The sequence below is a fragment of the Euphorbia lathyris genome, chromosome 6 (assembly GCF_963576675.1).
Source record: "Euphorbia lathyris chromosome 6, ddEupLath1.1, whole genome shotgun sequence".
Lineage (NCBI taxonomy): Eukaryota > Viridiplantae > Streptophyta > Magnoliopsida > Malpighiales > Euphorbiaceae > Euphorbia > Euphorbia lathyris.
Genome location: NC_088915.1, coordinates 34,059,964 through 34,085,540, shown reverse-complemented (window position 1 = coordinate 34,085,540; position 25,577 = coordinate 34,059,964). Strand labels below are relative to the sequence as shown.

The 25,577-nt window shown below is 35.5% G+C and overlaps 4 protein-coding genes across 5 annotated transcripts; all 4 read right to left on the bottom strand.

Moving 5' to 3' along the window:
* Positions 1-764: 764 nt before the first annotated feature.
* Positions 765-2,400, bottom strand: LOC136232811 (tropinone reductase homolog At5g06060-like). Its single transcript, XM_066022234.1, has 5 exons — positions 2,167-2,400; positions 1,746-1,953; positions 1,451-1,667; positions 1,250-1,356; positions 765-1,150 (listed from the first exon to the last, which is right to left on the bottom strand). The coding sequence occupies exons 1-5, from the start codon at positions 2,346-2,348 to the stop codon at positions 962-964; spliced, it is 903 nt and encodes a 300-aa protein (XP_065878306.1). The 5' UTR covers positions 2,349-2,400; the 3' UTR covers positions 765-961.
* A 7,674-nt stretch (positions 2,401-10,074) lies between these two features.
* On the bottom strand, positions 10,075-12,812 carry LOC136232608 (tropinone reductase homolog At5g06060-like). Of its 2 annotated transcripts, XM_066021841.1 has the most exons (5): positions 12,680-12,812; positions 10,894-11,216; positions 10,587-10,803; positions 10,402-10,508; positions 10,075-10,280 (listed from the first exon to the last, which is right to left on the bottom strand). In XM_066021841.1, the coding sequence occupies exons 2-5, from the start codon at positions 11,206-11,208 to the stop codon at positions 10,101-10,103; spliced, it is 819 nt and encodes a 272-aa protein (XP_065877913.1). In that variant the 5' UTR covers positions 11,209-11,216; positions 12,680-12,812; the 3' UTR covers positions 10,075-10,100. The 2 variants fall into 2 exon arrangements, with proteins under 2 accessions (XP_065877913.1, XP_065877912.1); XM_066021840.1 differs by lacking the exon at positions 12,680-12,812 and having other exon boundaries at positions 10,894-11,476.
* Positions 12,813-12,846: 34 nt separating this feature from the next.
* On the bottom strand, positions 12,847-16,116 carry LOC136232607 (tropinone reductase homolog At5g06060-like). Its single transcript, XM_066021839.1, has 5 exons — positions 15,694-16,116; positions 15,367-15,574; positions 14,211-14,427; positions 14,009-14,115; positions 12,847-13,581 (listed from the first exon to the last, which is right to left on the bottom strand). The coding sequence occupies exons 1-5, from the start codon at positions 15,966-15,968 to the stop codon at positions 13,393-13,395; spliced, it is 996 nt and encodes a 331-aa protein (XP_065877911.1). The 5' UTR covers positions 15,969-16,116; the 3' UTR covers positions 12,847-13,392.
* A 6,004-nt stretch (positions 16,117-22,120) lies between these two features.
* LOC136232606 (L-type lectin-domain containing receptor kinase IV.2-like) lies at positions 22,121-24,229 on the bottom strand. Its single transcript, XM_066021838.1, has one exon. The coding sequence runs from the start codon at positions 24,178-24,180 to the stop codon at positions 22,198-22,200; it is 1,983 nt and encodes a 660-aa protein (XP_065877910.1). The 5' UTR covers positions 24,181-24,229; the 3' UTR covers positions 22,121-22,197.
* Positions 24,230-25,577: the final 1,348 nt, after the last annotated feature.

Here is a 25,577-nt window from a genome sequence, read left to right as displayed (position 1 = left end):
CGAGTGATCAATTGATTACATTTTATGCAAATTCAATGGACTAAATGGACATTTTATGCAAGTTAAATAGACTATTGCGACACTTTAAAAGTTCAAGGGACCAATCATGTATTAAGCCTAATTTTTTTTCCCTAGCAAAACACTATATAAATTTTTTGTTTCCTTGTAAAGCAATACTCATATTCTTGTCATGTTACTTCTTTATAGTTTTTTTTTTTTTTACAATTTGGAAATTGACTTGGATTGTTAAAATTTGATGAGTTGACCACGTTGTGTTAATTTACATGAGTATCAATTTTGAATCCGTTCATTTATTATTTATATATTAATGAAGTTTAGTTAAAAAAAAAAACGAATAATAATAAGTTATTGACAAATATAATAGTATCTAATTGTAGTAATCCGTAGGTAAGTAGTGTAATGTTTAACCTGAATCAAAATTCACGTCAAAATTCGCTGCAAGAATGGTCGCTAAATGCTAAAAGCGACCTTTGCCACTGGAATTCTGTTCTATGGCAAATATTTTGATTACCAACGGCTTAGCGACCAATTTATTTCTCCCGCTAACTGAAGTTAAAAGCAACTTGTAAAATAGTCCCTAGGTCGCACTATCTCGTAGCAATTGGTTGTCACGGCCCTACAACTTCTGTTTTTATTTTTTTCTTTAGGGATATGCACACTTTCAAAACTCTTTAATCCTCTCTAATCCGCACCATAAGAAAGATGGTTTACTGCTAACCAAGCTATATCACTCAAATATAAGCTAACATGAATCGGCAGCTTAATCACTTATTCCATTAAAAATGTATTACTGAAATAAATACAATTATAATTCCTTCCTGCTCCTCACTAGCACATAATACAGAAATTTTTATTTATATGATTCATTTCTTAAGTGAAGATAGGAACTCAACGCTCTTATTCAATAAGTGAAGAGTGAGGAAGGAAGGTCTTTTATTGTTTAATTCCAGTTGAAACAGAAGGCATTAACAGTAGAAGCACCATCAACAGCAATTGTTTGGCCATTTATATAAGAGGCTGCTGGTAGACATAAGAATGCAACCAGTGCTGATGCCTCCTCTGGGTTTCCTGCTCGTCCCATCGGATTTTGAGCTATTACTGCCTCCGGAAACTTGTCTGTCGCAAAGTACTGCAATGCAATGCAACTAATTAACCTTAAACCCCAAATTATTTAAACAAAACACAAGTATATTAGCTAGGTTAGTTTGTGAGGGATGAAGTTTATTACAGGATCAGTAAGGGGTGTTTTGATGAACCAAGGTGCAACACAATTAGTCCTGATGTTATCCTTAGCCCACTCACATGCCAGATTCTTTGTCAGCTGAACCATTGCCCCTGCATCTCGGATATATATATATATATATATGTGTGAGACAATAATCCTCTCCTTTTAACTCGGATAGATAGGGTTAGAGCATAAAATCTGTACCTTTTGTGGCAGAGTATATTGATCCGATAGATAAGGAGACGAGGCCGGCTGAGGAACCCATGAAAACAATGCTTCCTGCACCAGAAGCTTTGAGAAGAGGATGTCCAAGTTGTGACAAGTGATAAGCAGATTCAAGATTTGTTGACATCACAAATGAGTACTCTTCAGATGTGAAGTCCAGAGTTGGCTTGCATATGTTAACCCCTACATTGTTTATCTAATTTCAACAAATAAAAATAGTGAGTTAGCAAACAAATTAATAAGTTGAAAGAGAAGAGAAGATTAAGAATCTAACAAGGATATTAAGTTTGCCATTGAACTCAGAAGAAACCCTCTCCATGAGTTTGTGTCTTGCAGGTTTAGAGGTTACATCACAGACTGAACCACTGACTTGAAACCCTTTCATCTTCCATTCATTTAAACAAATGTTAAGCTCGGTTTCATTTCTAGAGCAGGTGTAGATCGTTGCTCCAAGCCCTGCTAGTTCTTCCACAATGGCATACCTATATCATGTCAACAAACCATTTAAATTAAAAGGGATAACTTTTATTATTAGACATGACAATATGGATCTCAAAATGATTGACTACTTTGAATCTTTATGTGATTTAAGAAAATATAGTTAAGATAAGATAGTTACAAAACAAAACAAAACAAAACAAATTGTTATATGAATTAGGAGTATAGTAATAAATAAAAGAAAGAAGAGAAAAGACCCGAGTCCTTTAGTGCCGCCAGTAACAAGAGCAGTCATTCCTTGAAGAGACCATCTTCCATCTTTTCCACTAGCCTTTGCTTCCTCCATTTTCTGCCTAGAAGACTTACAGCTAAGTGGTTTATGGAATGTGTACAAACAAGTGTAAAAGAAAGAGAGATATATATACAACAAAAAACACATTATTGCTAACGACAACCAGATAATGTTGTAAGAAATTATAAGTAGAAAACAAATAAAAAGATAAAAGTAAACAATGTGGTCCTAAGCAATACGGGCTTGACTAAAAATGAGCCATTATTATGGCAAGTTTCATTGAAAGTCTATAATATGGACATATTATATATTGGAGAAAATTTACTGTGTGCATGGGGATCTATTGAAGATTTGAATAAAGAATTGCAGATTACAGTAGGAAGAAACAAGCTCTCGAGTTTGAGAGAGAAGAAGAGGGAGAAACGTTTGGGTTTCTTCTTGTAAACAGAAAAGAAAGTAAATGCACAAGTACAGGAGAATGGAAGGACTTTAAGTCTTCCGAATGCACAAAGGTCAAATATCCAGGGGGCACATGCGTCTTTTCGCATAGAGCAAGGGCAGTTTCGTCATTCCCAAGTCTGTGGTATATTCTAGAAGAGCTTCACCAACACAGTATGCTCCCTGGCACACATGATTACTCCACAGATGCATCTCCACCATTAATCTTAAAACCTTAAGATCAATGGTCCAAATTAGAACACTTGTTATCCTCTTTTCTTAGCTACCAAGTTTACTTGATGGGCACCCTAAACATTAGAATATAAAATGCAATAGTTAGGAACTTTGTTTTTAATGAGAATTCAAGGATTAATGTTAAAATTACCTCATTCAATTCATATGGTATCAGAGAGAAACTGAAGTTTATCCTTGAGTAGACTTCAATGGTTGTTCCCATAATCAATACCGGCAGCCCCTACCATCTTCCGCCGAATGAAACTCTGGCGTTGTCCCTCGTCTCACAAGAACTCTCCGGGCCTAACTACCACCAATGGTCTCGGGCCGTTAAGGTTGCTCTTATGTCCAAAAATAAGTTTGCCTTTGTGGATGGAACTATCAAGGCGCCACCTTTGGATGATCCGATGTACAATCAATGGGAGAGATGCAACAACATGGTTATCTCATGGATAAACCATGCCATCGCACCATCCATTGCCCGTAGTGTCATGTGGCTGGAGAAGGCAGAGCAGATATGGGCGGATCTGAAGGAGCGCTTTGCCCAGGCAGACTCCTTAAGAATTATGGAGCTTCGACGAGAAATCCACAGCCTGAAACAAGGTAACACAAGTGTCACTGAGTATTACACCAATCTAAAAATACTCTATGACGAGCTACTGAACCTACGACCTATGCCACAATGTACCTGTCGGACGGTGTGTGGCTGCGGCGCGTTCAAAACCTTGAGGGATCAACAGGACGTGGATCAAGTGATCACATTCCTACAAGGATTGAATGAATCCTATTCCACCATATGCTCTCAGATACTCCTCATGGAGCCCTTGCCATCGCTCAACAAAGTTTACGCCTTATCCATTCAATATGAACGGCAGATTGGCTTTGTACCTGTCAAGCAAACAGAGGGAAATGAAGGAAGTCCGTTTGCAGGCTTCACACAAGGAAGACAAAATGGTAACCGCAACAACCCGAGGTATGCAAATAAGAAAAATGGCAAAAATACATCCTTGTGCACTTTTTGTGGAAATACAGGACATACTGAAGATATTTGCTTCAAAAAACATGGTTACCCACCAAACTATGGAAATAGAAGCAAAGGAGGTCCCTTCAGAACTAACCAACCCAAGGCCAACTCAGCAATTAATCAGGGCAGAGATCATGGGGACTCGGGCGAAGAAGACAGTGGGCAGACAAACGCAGAATCGTTCACTCTAACCAAAGACCAGTATCAGACGCTTGTTGCCTTATTGCCTCTGAGCCATTCAGGAAAGGCCCCAGCCTCAGGCAGCAACGTCAACACTTCTGTCAAGGGAGACAATTCTGGTAAACGTCTGAACCCTAATCTTGCCCCATCATGTTGGATAATAGACACTGGGGCTACGGACCACATCATTTGTGACACAAAATTATATTCTTCATGCACAAGAATAGACAAATGTTGGGTAAACCTGCCTAACGGTGAAAGGGTTAGGGCAGAGCATATTGGTACTGTGGTCTTAAGTCCGCAACTTGTTTTGCACAATGTTCTATGCATACCTGCTTTTGATTACAACCTCATATCAACTAGTAAACTACTTGATACTGGCAAATTATGCATCGTGATAACCGGGTCTGTGTGTGTGATACAGGACACAACAAGTGGGAAGAGGATTGGCTTGGCTAGAGAACATGAAGGCCTTTATTACTTAGATTATCCATTGCCTAGTAATTCTGTTTTTTCAATTAAAGCAAATGTATGGCATCAGCGTTTTGGCCATCCCTCCTACGAGAGGATGAAGGGCCTCAACCTGCCTTGTAACGATTTTGATTCATCAAAAGGAATGCCATGTGACATTTGTCAAAAAGCCAAACAGAAAAAAATCCCATTCCCAAACAGTCATACCATAGCCAAACAATGCTTTGATTTAATACACGCAGACATATGGGGTCCGGCAATAGAATCACACTCTAGCAAACGTTATTTTCTAACCATACTCGATGACCATAACAGGTATACATGGGTAACATTAATGCAAACAAAGGGGGAAGCAAGCACAGCATTACAACAGTTCTGCACATACGTTAAGCGACAGTTTAACAAAGATGTAAAGATTATTAGAACAGACAATGGCCCTGAGTTCATCATGAGGGACTTCTACAACGAAAAGAGAATCATTCATCATACATCATGTCCAGAGACGCCACAACAGAACGGAAGAGTGGAAAGAAAGCATTTAGACATTATGAACACTACGAGGGCCCTCATGTTTCAAAGTTCATTGCCCAAGGAATTTTGGCCAGAGGCCGTCAGTCATGCTGTCTATCTCATAAACAGGTTGCCTTCGGCACCAATCCTAGGGCAAACACCTTACCAAAGGGTGTATAGGGAGAAAAGCAACACAGATGACCTCAAGATATTCGGATGTTTGGCTTATGCATCATCGCTGGATAGACATAAGGGCAAATTTACAGAAAGGGCAATCAAATGCGCCTTTATGGGGTACCGACTCGGCACAAAGGGGTTTAAACTCCTAAATTTAAACACTAACATGTTGTTCTTTTCCAGGCACGTCAAGTTTTTTTAACAATGTTTTCCATTTTCAGAAGGCAAACAAGAGACAGAGAATTTCTGTAGTGAAGAAGAGCTAGACTCTCTACACATTGCATCCATGACAGATGATGAGGAAGAGACCTCAGATACAGAAACACAAACAGAGATTCAAAACATCATGCAACATGTTGATGCCACACAGACGGAAAACCATGAGCCCACAGAAACACAATTCATAAATAATCAGGCAATCCGGGAAAGACCACAAAGAACCAGACGTGCGCCAACTTATCTCAGAGACTATCATTTAGCCTTGGCTCAGGGATCATCATTGTCGTGCTCAACAAACTCTCCACACGATCTTTCCAAGCATCTTTCCTACGAGAAGCTCTCACCAGCCAAGAGAGTCTTCTCTCTTAACCTTGCTTGCCACAAGGAACCTGCATCATACCAAGAGGCTAAGTTAGATCCTGACTGGACTAAAGCTATGAACAATGAGCTCGCGGCTCTGGAATCTAATCAAACATGGAGCCTAGTTACCTTACCCAAGGGAAAGCGGCCCATAGGATGCAGATGGGTTTACAAAATCAAGCATAAGGCGGATGGAAGCGTCGCAAGATATAAGGCAAGGCTCGTGGCGAAGGGGTATACTCAGCAGGAGGGAGTTGACTTCACAGCCACCTTCGCACCTGTTGCAAAATTCACAACCATTAGAATGCTTCTGACCTTAGCGGTAAATAAAGAATGGCACATACATCAACTGGACATAGACAACGCTTACCTACATGGAGATTTGAGTGAAGACGTCTACATGGCCCTACCTCCAGGGATTGAACCACAACACAACGGACAGGTTTGCAAACTCAACAAAGCCTTGTATGGGCTCAGGCAAGCTGGACGGCAATGGAACGCTAAACTAACTGCAACCATCAAACAGTTTGGGTTCACACAGTCTGTTGCAGATCTGTCGTTGTTTACCAAGAAGGAGGGAGGCCACACAACAGCCATTCTAGTATATGTTGACGATGTTATATTAACAGGAAGTGACATGCATGCCATTTCTCAGGTCAAGAGGCACCTAAATGACATCTTCAGTATCAAGGACATGGGCACCATCCATTGTTTTCTTGGCTTCGAATTTTCTCGCAGCAAGCATGGCCTCCACATGACACAGAGAAAATATACGTTAGAATTATTACAAGAAATGGGGTACGTCGACTGTAAACCAGCCTCGTCCCCGGCATTACCAAATCATAAGCCAAGTCAAAAACAGACATTTCTACCAAACAACACATCCTACAGACAGCTTATTGGCAAATTACTATATCTTACGCATACAAGACCCGATCTCTCCTTCATAGTGAACCAATTATCACAACATCTTGTGCAACCAACAACGGATGACCAAAGTAAAGCTCAGAGGGTGTTACGTTACCTCAAGGGGACGATAGGCTTAGGGCTTTTCTTCCCGGTACGCAATGACCTCCAATTACAGGCCTTTACGGATTCCGATTGGGGAACTTGCACAGAAACAAGAAGATCGGTGACCGGATATGCGGTTTTCCTCGGATCCGCCTTGATCTCATGGAGATCAAAGAAACAAAACACAGTATCACGATCTTCATCGGAGGCGGAGTACCGCGCCATGGCGTCTACCTCTTGCGAACTCCATTGACTCACAAATCTCCTCCGGGATCTCCATTCACCGCCGGAATCAGCCTCTCTCCTCTTCTGCGACAACATATCAGCCATGCATATAGCCCAGAATCCCGTTTTCCATGAGAGAACGAAACATATTGACATTGATTGTCACGTTGTCCGCGAAAGAGTTCAAGCAGGCCTCATCCGACTCATGCCCATCCCATCGGCTTTGCAGCTCGCCGACTTGTTTACAAAAGCACAACATGCACCACAGTTGCGTTTTCTCATAAGCAAACTAGGCTTGAAGAACCAATACCAAGTCTAGTTTGAGGGGGAGTATTGAAGATTTGAATAAAGAATTGCAGATTACAGTAGGAAGAAGCAAGCTCTTGAGTTTGAGAGAGAAGAAGAGGGAGAAACGTTTGGGTTTCTTCTTGTAAACAGAAAAGAAAGTAAATGCACAAGTACAGGAGAATGGAAGGACTTTAAGTCTTCCGAATGCACAAAGGTCAAATATCCAGGGGGCACATGCGTCTTTTCGCATAGAGCAAGGGCAGTTTCGTCATTCCCAAGTCTGTGGTATATTCTAGAAGAGCTTCACCAACACAGTATGCTCCCTGGCACACATGATTACTCCACAGATGCATCTCCACCATTAATCTTAAAACCTTAAGATCAATGGTCCAAATTAGAACATTTATTATCCTCTTTTCTTAGCTACCAAGTTTACTTGATGGGCACCATAAACATTAGAATATAAAATGCAATAGTTAGGAACTTTGTTTTTAATGAGAATTCAAGGATTAATGTTAAAATTACCTCATTCAATTCATAAACCCCAAATGAGGTAGAGAGATTGTTATATATTGATAGCAAAAGAAATGTGAATATAGAGTTTTTAAGAAAGTTTTTAGGTTTGAGGTTCGTAAATTCCCCTATAATTATTTTGGTTGCTCTAATAACAAAGATAAATTAGCAAACCACCTAAATATTATAATTTGAGTTATCCAATCATTTATTTTCCGCATATTAACTTGTTTAATTAATATCATATCTGACCTCAATTCCTAACACTTCCCTTTCTTGTTTCATCCATTTCAAGAAAACCTTATATATATATAAAAAAAATACAATAGAGTATAATAATGGTTTAAACCATTATTTGGCCCTTAATATATCCAAAGTTTTATTATTTGACCTCTGATCTATTATTTAATCACATTTAACCCTTAATCTATCTCAATTGGTGCAATTTCATCCAATTTAAATAGAAACTTCATATAATTGTTATTCTATTAACATGTGATGATATTTTAACATTTAAATTTAATAAATTTTACTTCAACTATTCAGAATACTTCTCAATTCCAGCAGATGAACACTGAGTTGGTTAAGGTCCAGCAACAAATTGGTTCAGCACCAAGTTCTGCTGTTGATCAACTTACTGAATCCATTCGGCTTCTGAACATCAACAGAACTGTCATGTAAACATTATGTTTTTTAAATTTTTAACCGAACATATATTAGTTTTCAGGATAGCCATAGTACTGTACAAAATGGTCATGTTACTCTGTTATTTTCTGTCTTTCTATTTATGCCAAATATAACGGTTAAAAATCTAAAAATAAATAGAGATAAGGACTAAATGGTTAATATTAACCTCATAATGTGTTTTTCAAAATAGGAAGACTAAACAGTGTGTTAGGATAAAAATGAGAGGATTAATAAATTATTTAACCTTAAAATAAAGAGTTCATTGAAAGTAAGGGTTAAATGTACCATTAGTCACTGGAATTATATGAGTGTTTCAAAATGGTCACTCAAATTCAATCTGTTTCAATAAAATCTCTCATCTTTGAGTTTTTGTCTCAATTAGGTCACTTCGCCGATTTCAGTGGTTAAAAGACATCGTAATAATGACATAGGTGACATGTCAGCATGAGTCAAGTCATATCTTTGACGAAAACCAAACGTGGCAGCCACATGTCTTTTATTTTTATGAAAAAGTTTTGTTTTCCTCTCACCTTAAAGAAAACATCTTAAACTAATTCAACCACTTCAAATTATTAAAATAACACTACATAGATTAAAGGGTTAAGGTGCAAAAATACCCCTAACGTTTTGGGTGAGGAGCAATTTTACCCCTAACGTCTAAAATGGTGCAATTTTACCCCTAACGTTTGTAGCCAAGAGCAATTTTGCCCCTAACGTTGATAAATTGGGTCAATTTCAGAAATAATTCATCAAATTGTCTTCTTGGTCATGAATTTTATCATCTACATTTCACATATACGTCATTTTATCAGTAACAAATCATAAACATATGTTGGGATGTAAAAATAAATAAAAAAATATACTGTTTTTTGTACGAATTAGACAAAAAAATTCAAAAAATTCACCGAATTTATAAATATTAATCTCCAATTCTATTATTAAATTACAAAAAAACATGAAATCTTTTTTTTAGAATGAATTGATATGCAATTGGTGCAAAATAATGAATAAAAATATATGTGTTTTATAATAGTGTCTGAAATTGACCCAAATTACAAACGCTAGGGGTAAAATTGCTCTTGGCTACAAACGTTAGGGGCAAAATTGCACCATTTTAGACGTTAGGGGTAAAATTGCTCCTGACCTAAAACGTTAGGGGTATTTTTGCACATTAACCCTAGATTAAATATAAACCAGTATTAGGAGACTACAAGGGGCAAAACTACGGATACTCAAGGATGGAGCTAGTGGCTGGGGAGGCTACGGCCCCCGGGCTCTGGGCTGGCTCTGCCCCTGCGGTGGACCTATTCGACAGTAGTTTCGAAAATATGTCATTGGTCCATGTGTTTTACAGGTTACTTGTCTTGTCATGATTTGATATGAATGCTCTTCTTGCGCAAAACATTACTGTTTTTTCCTTAGAATATGAATTCATAAACATATAGTTTTCTGAGAGAGCTATTACTTATTATTTATGTTTAATTCTGTAGTAGAATGATGGTAAAACTTAGAATAAAATCATCGGAAAAGAGAACGTTGAGAAGATGGATATTAAAATAGAATTAGAAGACAAAGCCATTAGCAGTCTTTCCTCCATCGACACAGATAATTTGACCAGTAATGTAGGAGGCTGCAGGCAAACACAGAAAAGCTACAAGAGACGATACATCCCTTGCCTCTCCCACTCGTCCCAATGGTGTTTGATCCAAAACTGCCTTCATAAAATGTTCATCACTAAGTACCTGGAGTTGGATTTGGATGAAACCACATTAACAGGTGGACTAATGTGGCAGGACCGGACTAATACTGGTCCCGACCCATCGTAGAAATTTGTCATATTTAGTTAATGGAAATAAACATTACATGTTTGGTAAGTGGAGTTGTAGTAGCCCAAGGTGCAACACAGTTAGTCCTGATGTTGTCTTTAGCCCACTCGCATGCCAAGTTCTTAGTAAGTTGGTTCATCGCAGCTGCAAAACAATATTTAATTAAAATTTGAGAGCACAAATATTGAATTGAAGGGTAATTAATAGAAGAAATATATATACCTTTGGTTATAGCATATATGGATCCAGTGTTTACAGATACAAGACCAGCAACAGATGATATAAAAACAATATTTGCTTGTCCAGAAGCTTTTAAGAGAGGATGTGAAAGTTGTGAAATATGGTATGCTGATTCTATATTTGTTCTCATTGTTGATGACATCTCCTCTTCTGTTACCTCTAATGTTCTTGTCCTTGGGTTGTACCCGACATTGTTTATCTGCATTTTTCAATCCTAATTATACTTTTAACACTTGGATGGGTGAGTTTAAATTCAAGAAAATAAAATAATAAAAAGAAGTTAGAATACAAGAATGTTTAGCTTTCCATCAAACAAAACAGCAACTGAATCTAAAAGCTTTTGGCGTTGAAGTCTGCAAGAAACATCACAAACAGAGCCAGTGACTTTAAAACCCTTAGATTTCCAATCATGAACACAATCCATAAGATGAGTTTGAGTTCTGGAACATGTATGTATTGTGGCCCCAAATTCAGCTAATTCCTCCACAATTGCATACCCAATTCCTTGAGTTCCTCCTGTAACAAGAGCACTTGTTCCTTCAAGAGACCATCTTCTCCTATTCCTGTTGCTGCAAATGGGTCGGCTTGAACTTGAACATGACATCTTACAGACTACAGGAAACGATACCGGAGGGATCAAATGCAGAACCATCATGTTATATACGCTCAAGGCAGAAAGAAGAATGTGGAAAAATATGGCCATTTCTCTCTGGTTCTATAGTTGTTTATATCTACCCTTTCTCATAAGTGGAAAAACAGAAAAGACAAAAAAAATAATCAGCCATTAATGACAAAGACATCATTTTTTTCATGGACTAACAAAAAGTATTCATTCTTACGAGGGGCGGCTTTCCTTTAGGTCCCATATTATTATTTTTTTGTTACAAGTCCCTTAAAATATTAATTATGCTTATTATTGGTGTGATTTTCCAATTCAAACTCTCTAGAACACGGAATACCCAGATTCTCAAGAAAACGATTGGAAACAATCAATCTTGTAAGATAACACATTAAAGCAATGAACACGTAAAAATTTATCCTGATTCGGTTACAAACAACCTACTCCAGCCTATGGTCTTCATTATGTATCAATTATCAATGAATTTACAAATTCAATCTAACTGAGAAACACTAGATTTAGCCTTAATTCATGTTTCTTCTCTCAACAAGAAATCTCTAATTCTTCTCTCAACAAGAAATCTCTAATTCTTCTCTCTCTCAGTTTCTAAACCCAGAAAATGTTATATTCTATGATTTACAACTCAACTAACTCTCTATTTATATACAAACAAAAAACTCACTCTTAACCGTATTTAAAACTAGGAGATACTGAGATCAAATTATAACAATTCTCCACCTTGATCAACAGCATCTTCTTATCATCTGCATACTGAGCCTAGCTGAAATTATCAATGAAGTACATCAATTGCTTAATGAGCGTTTTAGTATTATTTTTACAACAAAACTTAACTTGTCCAATCATAAAATAATATACAATTAGGCATTAATAAGTTAAAGATCTAACCTAAAAGAACTTAGGCTGTTTGTTTCTCAGAATAAAAAAATATAAAACATGAATATTTTGAATAATTTGGGTGATAAGGGAAAGGGATTACAAATCCATAAAAGAATTGTATTGGTCGAGTATCCATTCAAGCAGGGCCATCTTGAACTTTTTGGGGGCCCTGTGCTAAATTTTTTTTTTTATCAAACCCTTTGTATTTAATAGGAAGAGAAATTTATAAATGGTAATTTGTGAATTTTGAATGGTTGAATATCTAAATCACATATATACTGCACGTCTTAAATTTTGGAGCTCTTATAATTTTGAGGCCCTGTGTAGAAGGGCTCCGCATTCAAGCAAATAGAAGCACATTTTCTAACACAAATAATAACTATAAAAGCTGCTAAATGCATTTTATATGATTAGAGGCAGTTTGCCTATCATTATAGCAGAAATTCAAAGTAAATATTGAGATCTCAAAGGTTGCATATACAAGCATGGACAGGACAAGCAAGTAGTATTTAAGGTGAACATAAGCAGAAAAATTAAGGGAAACAACAAAGGAACTTACTTTTCTATGGTAATGAAGAAACAAGGATGCAGAAAACTTGGTAGAATCTAAGGATGCTTCAGCTTCAACTGTCTCTTTGCCTATTAACAGACTAGCAGGGACAAGGCCTTTCTTGCTTACTACCATAACTGTTAAAAGGAACTCAGAAAATATAAAAGAAGGAAATATAAGCTGAATAATCTCAGATTGTTTATTGAACTTAAGCAATGGCTATTTATATCCTTTACAAAACAGAAAAGAGAAAAATAAGCAAGCCACTACGTAGATAGCTAACAGAAAGAATTTCAAAAACAATCAACAACAATTCCCTATAAAGAAGAACTACTCTGACTAGGTATGCTTATTAAACTAAAACTCCTAAAAACAAAGACTTTAAACTTATGAAACACCAAATAAGGCAACTGAAATAGAGAGAGGCAAAGTATGATAAAAGGTTAGTACTCGAAAATTTCCTTTTTAATCTTCCACTAATAGTTGAGAAATCCACAATAGATGTTATGTTTCTTCGTCAGAACAATAGATTCTCTCATTTTTCTGGAACTAAATTCATGGTCAGTTTCAGTACCATGGATTAGAAGTTATCAGCAAAGGTGGAGAAATACAATCTGCCCCTTAGAAATAAAGTAATGCTATGCCTCAAACTTATGAAAACTCATTTGAATCTCAGCACTAACAACATGAACTCATAAGTGCCAAGTTTCGTGATTCTGCTTCTAATCATGACTTGGGAAGAAACCATTTACAGACATCCCTCCATCAACACAAATAATCTGGCCAGTGATGTAAGATGATGCAGGTAAGCAAAGGAATGCCACCACTGATGAAACCTCTCTTGCATATCCTAGCCGCCCAAGAGGAGTTCTTGAGTATACCTCTTCTAAATAAGCTTCATTTTTTAGGACCTGGAACAACGATCAATGCTTACAGTTACAAACTTACAACTATATTACTGAAAAGCAACAACTGATATATATGCAAATCCATACACATCTACATATTACAAGCATACAGTCATCAGATTGGAACGAAACAAGTAATTAAAAAATAAAAACATTTTACTATCCAGAATTATAACAGCAAACAAATAGTCTTGAATAACTTTATATGGTCCACCAACAAGCAATAAGTTGGAGCAATTAGGAGCACATTTCTCTTAAGCAAAGTCTTATGTTCGAGTCTTGTGAAATGGAAAAAATGGTTGTTGGGAGAGATTTATGGCCTTATAAGTATCCTCTTCCCAGCTTGAATCCAAATTCGACCGGATGGTGAAAATATCTAGATGGTTTAATTCGACAAAGTACCTAATTAAAAAGGTGAAAATGGACTTACTTGTTCAACCATGGAGGTTTTGATGTACCAAGGTGCAACAGCATTACTTCTTATATTGTCTTTTGCCCACTCACAAGCCAAGTTTTTTGTGAGTTGGTTGATTGCTCCTGGAGATGAAACAAAAAGCATTCAACATTACATGTACTCTTTTAACCAATAAACTTGTAAGCTACAACAATAGCCATAGTGCTAGATTCAATACCTTTAGTTGCTCCATGAACAGACATATTTTTGAGCGAGACAAAACCAGAGACAGAGGATGTGAATACAACACTCCCCTCTCCTGATGATTTTAAGAGTGGATAAGCAAGTTGGCTTAAATGGAAACCAGACTCGAAATTCGTTGCCATGAGACTTGAAAATTCTTCAGGTCTGAACTCCACCATCGGTTTTCGAATATTTGTTCCAACATTATTAACCTTCAAATTATGTAAAAAAATGATTGGGTTTTAGTTCTAACATGAAAAACACAACAATTGGATTACAATACAGATGATTTTTATACAAAAGTAACCAAAGATATTGTAAGAGTTAATTTATTGGGATGATTGAGGAATGATATATATAAATTTCACACAAACACACAACACATGAGAAAATGACCACATATTTATCAAGATTTTCACCAAAAAGGTTCTAGAAATGAAAAATCTTGATGAAGGTTTAAGTCCTCTCACCAAGATTTTACATTTCTAGAACCTTTATGAAAATCACAAATTATATACTCACTAGCTCATGGCATCTTGCCCTTGATTGCCACTTAAGTTGCTAGGAAACTCCTTTTTAGCAGCATTTCCGCATTTTGTGTCCATTTCGGAAACCAATACAACACTTTTCCATAAAAATTGAAAATAGGAGACGAGTTTCTGGTCCGCCAGCAAAAACACAACCTAATTCTAATTCCAACTATTCTAGCTAATTGAAACTTCCTCTTTAGCTAGAATTTCATATTTGATGATAATTTTCATTCCATGATTTCTAATTATCTGCTAATTTTTATAATCATTTGTAGAGTATAAATACCAATTTTTTATTATTATACTTTTAATATTTATAAATGTCCCTATATTTTTAATAATTATACTTTTTACCCACGTTTCTGTTTCCTATGTGTTTTTAGGAATAGCATTTCCTGGTGTCATGTGTCCGGTATCTGTATCAGTGTTCGTGTCCGGTTTGAGAGGTTGCTAGTTATTCCAACAAAAAAAAAATCAACTAAAACCCAAAATGCCACCGCAGAAAGTTCATTTCTCTTATAGACAAAGGCACAAATGTAATGCTCACATATATGAGAAAATGAAGGAACTTCAATGAGCAAATGCATACCAAAAAAATTAAGAAAAGAAAATTGAACATACAAGAATGTTGAGCCGTCCATGAAATACAGAAGAAACAGTCTCCATAAGCAACTCTCTTTGTTCAGCAATTGACACATTACAGAGTGATCCACTAATCCCAAAGCCTAATCCATTCCATTCCTGCAAGCAATTCTGGAGTTCATTTTCATTCCTACTACATGTATGCACTGTAGCCCCAAGGCCTACCAATTCTTCCACAATCGCACGCCTAAACAACAAGATTACACATAAACTCAGTTCCAATTACAATGAAAGCCAAAATACCAAATCAAACAAATAAGGAAATAGATAAAATATTAGATGATGAAAATGCAAATGCAAATGTACCCGATTCCGCGAGTACCACCAGTAACAAGAGCTGTTTTTCCCTGAAGGGACCATCTATTGTTTATGGAGCTAGTGCCACTGATGCTGCTTGAAAGGGATTTTATTGGATAATGCGTTGAAGATTTGGTGGAGAGGTTTATTTGTATGCCTTTTGACAACTGGGGATTCAAAACAGAATTCAAGAGGAAAGGATTTTGAGGTTTTAAGCAGAATGAAGAAGGAGAAGAACAAGAAGAGAAGACGTGCGAGAATGTGGAGTTGAGACCATGAGACATTTGGGAAGGGCTGGGTAATCAACTTATGATACTTGAAAGATAATTTATGCAATATCACATAAAGTTTTTTTTTTTTCTCATAAACAAGAGAAATTACGAATGCTAAATTTCTTTACACAACATTATAATAGCACATTATTGTTGGCTTAAACCCTAATTAAGCACTTCATCATCTATACCTTAACAAATCAATTAGTTCAAAAAAAAAAAAAACAAATCAATTAGTTCTCTAAATTTCTAAAATCATTTCCGAACCTATATTTTGAAAGTCAATTAGACCGCTAACAAATACTATTATTTGAAGCCTGTTATAAATAGTCCAGAAAAATTGATTTGGCCATATTATTTATAATATGATTTCGTAATAACCAATACAAATAAATTTTTTCTAAGTGTATGCATATGGACATGTTACAAATAAAACATTACTAATTACGTTTATTATACTTGTGCATTCAATTTCATATTATTTTACCATTTTAGTTAATTAAACTTTAGTTGTAATCATCAGGTGAATGAACCAATTATCATTTAGGCTTAGTCTAGTTAATTAGAACTCGATTAGACTTAATATTTGCATACATAGTTCTTGTCGGTGCGATCCTAGACTTTCCAGTATATTACTTGAGCGAAAAGTACACTTCCTCTTTGGACGTGTGTTTTGGACGCATCAATTTGGATTCATTATGTGCTTCATTAGGCCTCTAGTTTCCTATTTCGCGTTCATATCACCGGCATGTGCATCTTGTGAATTGAGTGCTTCCTTTGTTGTTGTTGATATAGTAGTTGTCACATCTTCCTATTTATGGCTTCTACCACGTCATCTTCCTCTTCAATTCACAAATAGGAAGATGTGACAACTACTATATCAACAACAACAAAGGAAGCACTCAATTCACAAGATGCACATGCCGGTGATATGAACGCGAAATAGGAAACTAGAGGCCTAATGAAGCACACAATGAATCCAAATTGATGCGTCCAAAACACACGTCCAAAGAGGAAGTGTACTTTTCGCTCAAGTAATATACTGGAAAGTCTAGGATCGCACCGACAAGAACTATGTATGCAAATATTAAGTCTAATCGAGTTCTAATTAACTAGACTAAGCCTAAATGATAATTGGTTCATTCACCTGATGATTAATTTCCTTATCAATCTCGACCATGTCCTCCTTCATAATGACTTCTTTGTTGATTGCATTCTTTATATTTGAATAAAGCCAAGACTTGTTTTGTTGACTCTTCTTTTCTCTTCTCTAGCTGCACGTGTTAAGTCCAACTCCCAAGCATACTAAAGGAGAAAGGAAAAAAGGGTCTGACTCGAACAATCAGAAAGCACACAATGATCGGACGCATCAAATTCCCCAACGAGCAAACGCAAAAATCGGATATCTCTAGATGGATCAAAGTCCCCATATGGCAAGAACAAAGCCCTAAAGAGCTTTGCATGATCTGAATCTTAAGAAAGGCATTAGTATGGAAGAAACAAAATTGTATCAATGTCTTATAGAGATCGACGGACAAAACACCATAGAACATCCTCCAATAGTAAAGATGACTACATGCTTGAGAAGAAAGAATCAATGGAGGAGCTTATCTGCAGGGAGCTAAGAAATAATATGGCAGAAATAGGAATGGATGCTTGAATATCGAAGGTCACAGATACTAGCTCCCCACTTTATGCATGCATCTTGCGGGAGCCAATGTCTCAAGGGTTCAAATACCCCTTCTTGGAGAAATACAATGGAGTTGGAGATCCAATATCTCACATCTTCATAAAGGCACTCGAAACCACCATGCACTGATGTTGTTACGTGTCGTCTTTTTCCAACCACTCTGAAAAAGTGGCATCCTATTAGTATGAACAATTTCATGTTGGATCCATTTGTACCTTCAATCAAATGGCGAATGAATTTGTTCATCACTTTATCACCTCCATCCTTAAAAGAAAAACCATCCGGGACCCCAACTACCTGGTTCAAGAGCCTAGAGAAACCCTTTAAGATCAGGTGGAGCGGATCCATAAAGCCGCATTCCAAATCCAAAACCTCAATGTTAATATTGTTGTCTATGTTATGAAAGCAAATTTCCAGAGTGAAGCTCTGTCCCCAATAATTAACCACTTGAAAACACAAAACATTCCCAGACCTAATGCAATGGGCTAGATATTTTCTTAAATGGGATGACCATAGACTCAACCCCTTGCTAAAAAGCACAAGTGAAAAGGATTGTCTACCTCTAGATAATAGTTTGAAGCAGCATCGTAAGGGAGACAGGGACAAAGATCACAAGAGGCAACATGAACAACCAGAACGTAACTCCATAACTCTCAAACAACCAAAACATAAGTCCATGCCTCTCAATGCCCCTAGGAAAGAAGTTATATACTGGGTGGGAAAGAACAAGCAAAGCATTGAATATCCCCCAAAATTGAAAATATCAGGCGCCGCAACAATGTGGAATATTGTGACTTCCACAAAAGCGAGGGTCACGACACTAAAGATTGAGGACAGTTGGCAATCGAAGCTGATAAAATGGCCAAAAGCAAAATATTAGATCGCTTTTTGAAGAAGTCATCAAAAGCGCCTATACCGAACGAAACAAGTCACAAACTAAGGAGTGTGCTCCCCGAAGAGGTCATTAATGTGATTGCTAAAGGACCACTAGGAGATCATACAGAAAAGACAAAAAAAGGCCTATAAGGATAGGAAAAGGCTTCAAGATTCTAACTTTGAGTTCTCGTTCGGAAATTTGAAAAATGTGCCTAAACAAGCTCATGAGAATGCCCTAGTCATTGACATGATCATTAAGAATTTAACAATCCAAAGGGTGTTTATTAACATGGGTAGCTCCACAAATAAGGATGTCAACGGGTAGTATACCCGCGGGTACCCGGCACTACCCGACCCTAATGGGACTATCCGTACCCTGTATAAAAGGGTATGGGATCAAAACCATTGCCCATTAGGGTAATGGGACGGGTATGAGAATACCCCCTAGGGTACCCGTTACCCGTCATAATTTTTTTATATATTACCAAAAAAATTATTTTTTAGATGTAAGACGTGAGATTTAAACTCCAATCTTTTGTTTTTTAACCATTGAGTGATATCACTAAGCTATTTTATTCTTATTAATTAAGGTTCAATTTGTTCAATTTTTAGATAGATGATTTATTAAATTTATACTTTGTTAAATTTATAATATTTTTGTTTTATTTATTGATTATTAACGGGTAAGGGTACCCACGAATTAAATGGGACGGGTATGGGATGCAAAAGATATACCCGTTAGGGTAATGAGACGGGTACGGATAATTAAAAAATAAAAGGGTAAGGGTTTGGGATTGGCATTACCCACGGGTACCCTACCCATTGTCATCCCTATCCACAAACATCATCCCTATGAAAGCTTGTGAATCTCTAAAGACATCGACAAACATACTAGTTCTGACATTTTCCCCTTTGGTTAGAATTAGCGGCCACACGGTCCCTTTGCTAGGCAGCATTAGGTTGAAGGTAGAAATTGGTGGTGGACACCCAAAGTGAGAGATAAAGTGGAGTTTCTTGTGGTTGACATCAAAGTGCCATACAACACCATCTTAGGGAGGCCCTTGCTATCAGAATCGATCGGAGCCCTATTCATTTACCAGTTTGAATGGAAGATACCCATAGAGGGAGGAATGGAGATAATTAACTCAGGGAAACTGGAAAATCGCTAAGGAAACATACACAGTCTCACTTCAAAGGAAGCCTACCAAAATGGCTTACGGGAAGAAGAAAGGGAGTAGGCTGACCTCGTAGGAGAAATTTAATGTGCTAGTGTTTATTTTCTTAGAGCATCTCTAATGGTTCATATCCACAACCACTCAATATACATACCACATCATCTATTTAATAAATTTCATTTTATTAAACTATCTAATTCCAATGGTTAAACGGTAGAACCACTCAATCATAAAACATTCACCAATCACAAGGGATCCACCCATTAGTTAAAGTCTATCATATTATTTTTAAAATTAAAAATATATTTAATAATAATCAAAAGCTTAATAAACTACTTAATATATATTGAGTGGTTGATAAGTGTTCAATATATTAAACTTATTCTAATAAGAGAGAATTTAATAAAAGAGTATAATGGTTTCAAAAAATAAAAGAGTATAATGAGTGATTCATTATACTCCATTGGAGTTGCACTTAATAATATACCTAGACACTTATTTAGGTTTACAGTTGTAGAAAAAAAAAATCAAATAAACTATCTATGGAAGTTTATCTATGTGCTATCGGTAAATTCCTAGTATTGTGGTAAATGCAAAATAGTTATCAGTGTATCTATGTGCTATCGGTAAATTGCACAAATGGTCACTAGAGACTGATGGAAGTTTTAAAAAGATATGAAACTTCATTTTATTTCAATAAAATCATTAAATTTTAGTTTTTATTTTATTAAAATCATCCAAGCTATTTCAGACAGAAAAAGTTATAAAAATGGTAAAGTGATAACCACGTTGGAAAGTACTCTTTTATATATAATATGATAGTCGTGTGATAACTACGTATATATTACGTGACAACTAAAAAATAAATAAAAGTAGATTTTTTGATTGTCAGGTGACAATTTCAAATAATTGAATTAAGTAAATAACCTTATTTTATTTATTGTCATGTAAATGTGTATTATATGTAAAAGTTATTCCTTATATAATCATAATATAAAAATAGACAAATCCATTATTCATTCAACCTCTCAATTTATTTTTCCATATTAAATCATCGGGATTTAAACGACATGCACCATTAATAGTGAATCAGTATGTTACGTGGATTTCTTTCTTTCTTTTGCCACATGACCAATTGAGTGAATAGTAATATATACACTAACACTATATCAATTGAAAATATGGCTTTACACATATAATTTTGAACACAGATTGAAGTGGTATGCATTCATTTTCTAGTTAGTCTGGAGGGGTCCGTCACCAAAATTGAAAGCGTTGGACACAACACAACTTAAATGGTTGGACACAAACGAAACGCTACACAGCTCCTGCAAATCAAGTGTATAGAGAAATAAAATCAATTGATACAATTCGAAGCTTCCCCGCAAGAGGTAAACGTAATAGTAAACAATTAATTCTTTTTCTTTTATTGGACAAACTAACTTTTGTTCTTATTCTCGTATGGGTAGGAGGAGGAGACTACAATGTTTATTCCAGCTGATACAATGTTTGCTATAACAACAAGGCATAATGAAGTTCTCCAAAAACTGACTCTTTAACTTTTAAATATTACAACTAACCTCTTCAATTTTCTTATTTAAAATAAATAACCCCTTAAATACCATGTGGCAGCATGATTGGAACTTCAAATTGTTACAATTAACCTTCTACTATCACGCGTTGTCATGTGATATTTGAAGGGTCATTTGTTCTAAATAAGCAAGTTAAAGGATTCATGGTAAGGTTTTAAAGTTGAGGGGTTCAATTGCAGTTTTTGGATATCTTCGAGAGCTGGAAATGTGTTAGGCCACAATATAATTAATCAATTTTATTTATTAATGCAACATTTATCGAAATTCTATCATAACTTTATGTGTTTTCACCATTGGATTAATTTCTTAATCCATCATCCAATGGTGAAAACACACCAAGTAATGATACTTTGTAAAAAACAAATTAACCATAGAAAACACACTTTAAGTAATATAAGTTACAAATTTTTCATTGGCTTTTTTTTATGAAGTGTACATTTATAACAATTATTTGACTGCCATATCATATTTCCAAACACCTTTATTGTGTACATTTTGATAGTTTGTTTCTAATTGTGTTTGTAACTTAATAAACATTTTAGACACGATTTAATAGTTTTTCTTTTTTTGTGTAATTAATCTATGCATGACACTTGTTGTTGATATTTTGATATGTTGGTTGTAATTTTGTTAACAACACAATAAATATTTTAGATATAATTGATGTTTGAAATGTTTTATTTGATAATTACATAACAGTCAAACCAACCATTTTAACTTTTTTATTACCTAAGAGTAAATTCGATCTTGTTAGGAAATATAAGAGCTAAGTTTGTAAAATTTAGTGGATTGAGTATAAATTCTAAACTTTTACAAAAACTATAGGGAAAACTCATAAATAATTTATCAATACATTACATTCACATTTGAAACAGTTAAATTGTTGTAAAGAAAAATTAAGAAAAACATTAACGACCATAGATGATGGTTGAATCAATGGTAGCCAATGAAATTTGAGAATGACAAGCTGTGGCCAATCCAATTTGATCAGTAAAAGTATCGAATGGTAACTCTCCTGGCAAACTTGCATTTCCATCCAAATACTGCATAACTTGTCTCATTCCAGGCCTACTACCTGGTACTGGATTAGTACACATTACTCCTAACTTCAACACCAAATTCATTTGTTCCACCACATATTTTCCTTCCAATTTTGGATCACAAGTGCTAATAATATTCCCAGCTTTCCAGCATTCAAAAACCCAATCAGCCAATATCATTCCTTTCTGCAACCATTGAGTCTCAAAAGCCCTCCTTCCACAACCAATTTCAAGCATGAAGCTACCAAAAGCAAACACATCACTTCTAGTTGTTGGCTTACCAGTTTTAACAAGTTCAGGTGCTAAATACCCAATTGTCCCAACCACACATGTTGTTTCAGGATTTGATCCATGATCATAAAACTTTGATAGCCCAAAATCTCCTAACCTCGCATTTAAATTTTCATCTAAAAGTACATTACTTGATTTCACATCTCTATGTAGAACTACTTGCTCCCATTCTTCATGGAGATACACAAGTCCTGATGCTACTCCTTTCAGAATTCTGAAGCGTTGATTCCAATCAAGTATTGGGTTTGGGTTGAATTCACTAGTGAATAGAACCTTGTCAAGGCTACCATTTGGCATATAATCATACACTAATAAAAGCTCTCCCTTTCTCCGGCAATATCCAAGTAGCTGAACCAGGTTTCTATGCCTTAGCCTTCCCATACTTGCTATTTCTGCTATAAATTCCTTCATTCCTTGTGCAGAATCATGTGAAAACTTCTTCACTGCAACTCTTGTTTTTGAACAACCTAATTCTCCTTTGTAAACCTTTCCGAAACCCCCAACTCCGATAAGCTGTTCATCTTTGAAACCTTTAGTTGCTTTATACAGGTCCTGGTAACGAAATCTTTGAGGACCATATTGTTCTTCCCAATCTTCGACCAATTCTTCGTATTTCATCCTTCTTATAACATAAGCAGCAAGAAGAGCAATACAGAAGATTGTTATAACTAAAGCAATTAATGCTATCAAAAGTGCTAAAGTTCTCAAATTTCTTTTGCTCTTCAATTTGGGAAGCGAAGGAAGTTTGAATATGTCAAGGCTCTGAGCTTCCCCGTCTTTACTGAAGCTCCATCCGAGGATATAATGGTGGCTGGAAACTGAACCAGTGGAGGCAGAGAAACCAACATACATGGATTCCAATAAAATATCAGAAAGATCAATTCTTGTTGACAAAAGAGGAACTTGTGGTTTCTTGGTGCTAAGGGGACCAACTGTTACATTAAAAAACTTGGTGATTTCATCATATTCAATCCATACCTGAATCGGTTGTCCACTTATGAGCTCCAAGCTCTCATTTTTGCCGTGAAGATCATAAGTAACAGGAGCTGAGATGTTGGATTTCAAGCTGTTTAAATCAATTCCAACATGGTTAGCGTTGATATCTTCTAAATCAGGACTTTTAGCAGAATCTAACTCGACTGCAACCAAATGATTGGAAGACAAGCCGTCGTTTGTTAAGTTAAGGAGGCCTAGATATTGGGTAGCCATAGCTCCTACAAATTCAGTGGAGGGTGAGATAAAGAAAGCAATTCCATGGCCGCCGTGGCTGGGAAACTCGGGAACCATGGCGAAGACGAAAGTGGTGGAAAAGGAGAGGGAGACGTTGAAATTGAAAGGGAAAGGAAAGAAAGCACGCCCAATTTGTTGATATGAAGTGTTTGTTAGCTCAAGTAAGCCATTTGGGTGGATTTCTGCAATTCCGCTGAGATTTAGATTTATATTTGGATTGGGTTTGTGAAATCCATTGTAGATGAAGTGGGTTTGCTGATCCTGAGCTGACGAAGTTATTAGGAAAATTGCTAACAGGATATTCAGTGTTGTGAATATTACAGCAGCCATTACGAAAAAGGAGGATAGTCTTCTTTTTCATCAAAACTTATACATGGAACATCGATCTTTCCAACTCTACTTTGATATCTACTTTGATACAGACGGTTCATATGTTATTTAAATATGAATTTTGGCTTATTAGATTCTTAATCTATACTTCAAATTAATTAGATCTTCAATTTTTTAATTAGGTTCCTAATCTTCTACAATTGTCAATTACCTAGCTAATGTAGGTTGAAATTGTCAATTAGATTGAGGGGTGTTCGACGGTCGGTTTGGTCTGAAACCAAACCGAATCGAAATAATCTAAAACCGAATAACACTTAAAATCCTAACCGAATAATATTAATAAATCAAATCGGACCGATCTAAATATTTTGGTTCGGTTTGGTTTGGTTTTCGGTTTCTAACACATACTAAATAGTTAAAGTAAAACACAGATTAATAAATATAGTTTTACTAAACTCTGATTAGTTATACTTTATGCATTATAACATATTCTTGAGTATATAATCATGTAACTACAATTTTTAATCACAAAATAAGCAAGAATTTAAAGTCTAAACTATAAAGTTTACCAAATTGAATAAATATATATTTGTAATTAAAAACAGTAGTACAAATCTAAATTTAAATTACATAATAACAGTTAAAGGTATATAAGGCGTTTGGTTTGGGGGTTTCAGGAAAGGGTAAGAGAAATGGGATGCTTCATTCCCTTTGTTGGTGTTTGTTTTGCTAATTCAATGATTCCCTCTGTCCTTTTTTAGTTTTAGGTTTACCCCCAACTCCTCTAACCCATTTCTCACTTCCCCCTAAGGTTTTCTATTCCCTTTCCTCTCTCTTTCTAACTTAAACTTTTACACTCCTTATAAAATTCTACTTTACTCTATATTTTGTTTTTTTTTATTTTTTGGTCTCTATATTTTTTTATTTTTACATTTCTTTATATTTGGATTAATTTCATTTTTGTTATATATTTTTAAATTTTTTACTCAAAAAATATTTTTGACTAAATTTTACTTATTTTTATTTTTGTTTAATCCTTATATTTATTTATTTATATTTTTTATCACTAGATTAATTTCACTTTTGATCCTTATACTTATTTTTATCTTTTTACCTTGAAAAATAATTTTGACCAAATTTTTTTCTTTTATAATATTATTCAGTTTTAATATTTATTTTTAATTATTTTAAAATAATTATTTTCTTTTTAAATATAATGTTTATACATTTTCTTTGATTAATTTTATTTCAGTTTCCTCTATTTCATTATCTTTTGATTTTAATTCTTATATTTTATTAATAGAGGCACATGTATGTATAAAAATTGTTGTCAAAGATTTTCTTGGTGAAAAAGACAATGAAGATGCTTAAACTCTTTCCGATAATGAAGTATCATG

Excerpts from the sequence above, each read along its gene's own strand:
- LOC136232811 (XM_066022234.1), bottom strand. The coding sequence starts at position 2,348 with ATGTGTTTTTTGTTGTATATATATCTCTCTTTCTTTTACACTTGTTTG. Across the intron at positions 1,668-1,745 it reads ATGGCAAACTTAATATCCTT|ATAAACAATGTAGGGGTTAA; the intron begins GTTAGATTCTTA and ends TGTTGAAATTAG. Across the intron at positions 1,357-1,450 it reads AATATACTCTGCCACAAAAG|GGGCAATGGTTCAGCTGACA; the intron begins GTACAGATTTTA and ends TCCGAGATGCAG.
- LOC136232608 (XM_066021840.1), bottom strand. The coding sequence starts at position 11,307 with ATGGCCATATTTTTCCACATTCTTCTTTCTGCCTTGAGCGTATATAAC. Across the intron at positions 10,804-10,893 it reads ATGGAAAGCTAAACATTCTT|ATAAACAATGTCGGGTACAA; the intron begins GTATTCTAACTT and ends TGAAAAATGCAG. Across the intron at positions 10,281-10,401 it reads CAACTCCACTTACCAAACAT|GTACTTAGTGATGAACATTT; the intron begins GTAATGTTTATT and ends ATCCAACTCCAG.
- LOC136232607 (XM_066021839.1), bottom strand. The coding sequence starts at position 15,968 with ATGTCTCATGGTCTCAACTCCACATTCTCGCACGTCTTCTCTTCTTGT. Across the intron at positions 15,575-15,693 it reads GGTGGTACTCGCGGAATCGG|GCGTGCGATTGTGGAAGAAT; the intron begins GTACATTTGCAT and ends CTTGTTGTTTAG. Across the intron at positions 13,582-14,008 it reads AAACCTCCATGGTTGAACAA|GTCCTAAAAAATGAAGCTTA; the intron begins GTAAGTCCATTT and ends TCGTTGTTCCAG.
- LOC136232606 (XM_066021838.1), bottom strand. The coding sequence starts at position 24,180 with ATGGCTGCTGTAATATTCACAACACTGAATATCCTGTTAGCAATTTTC.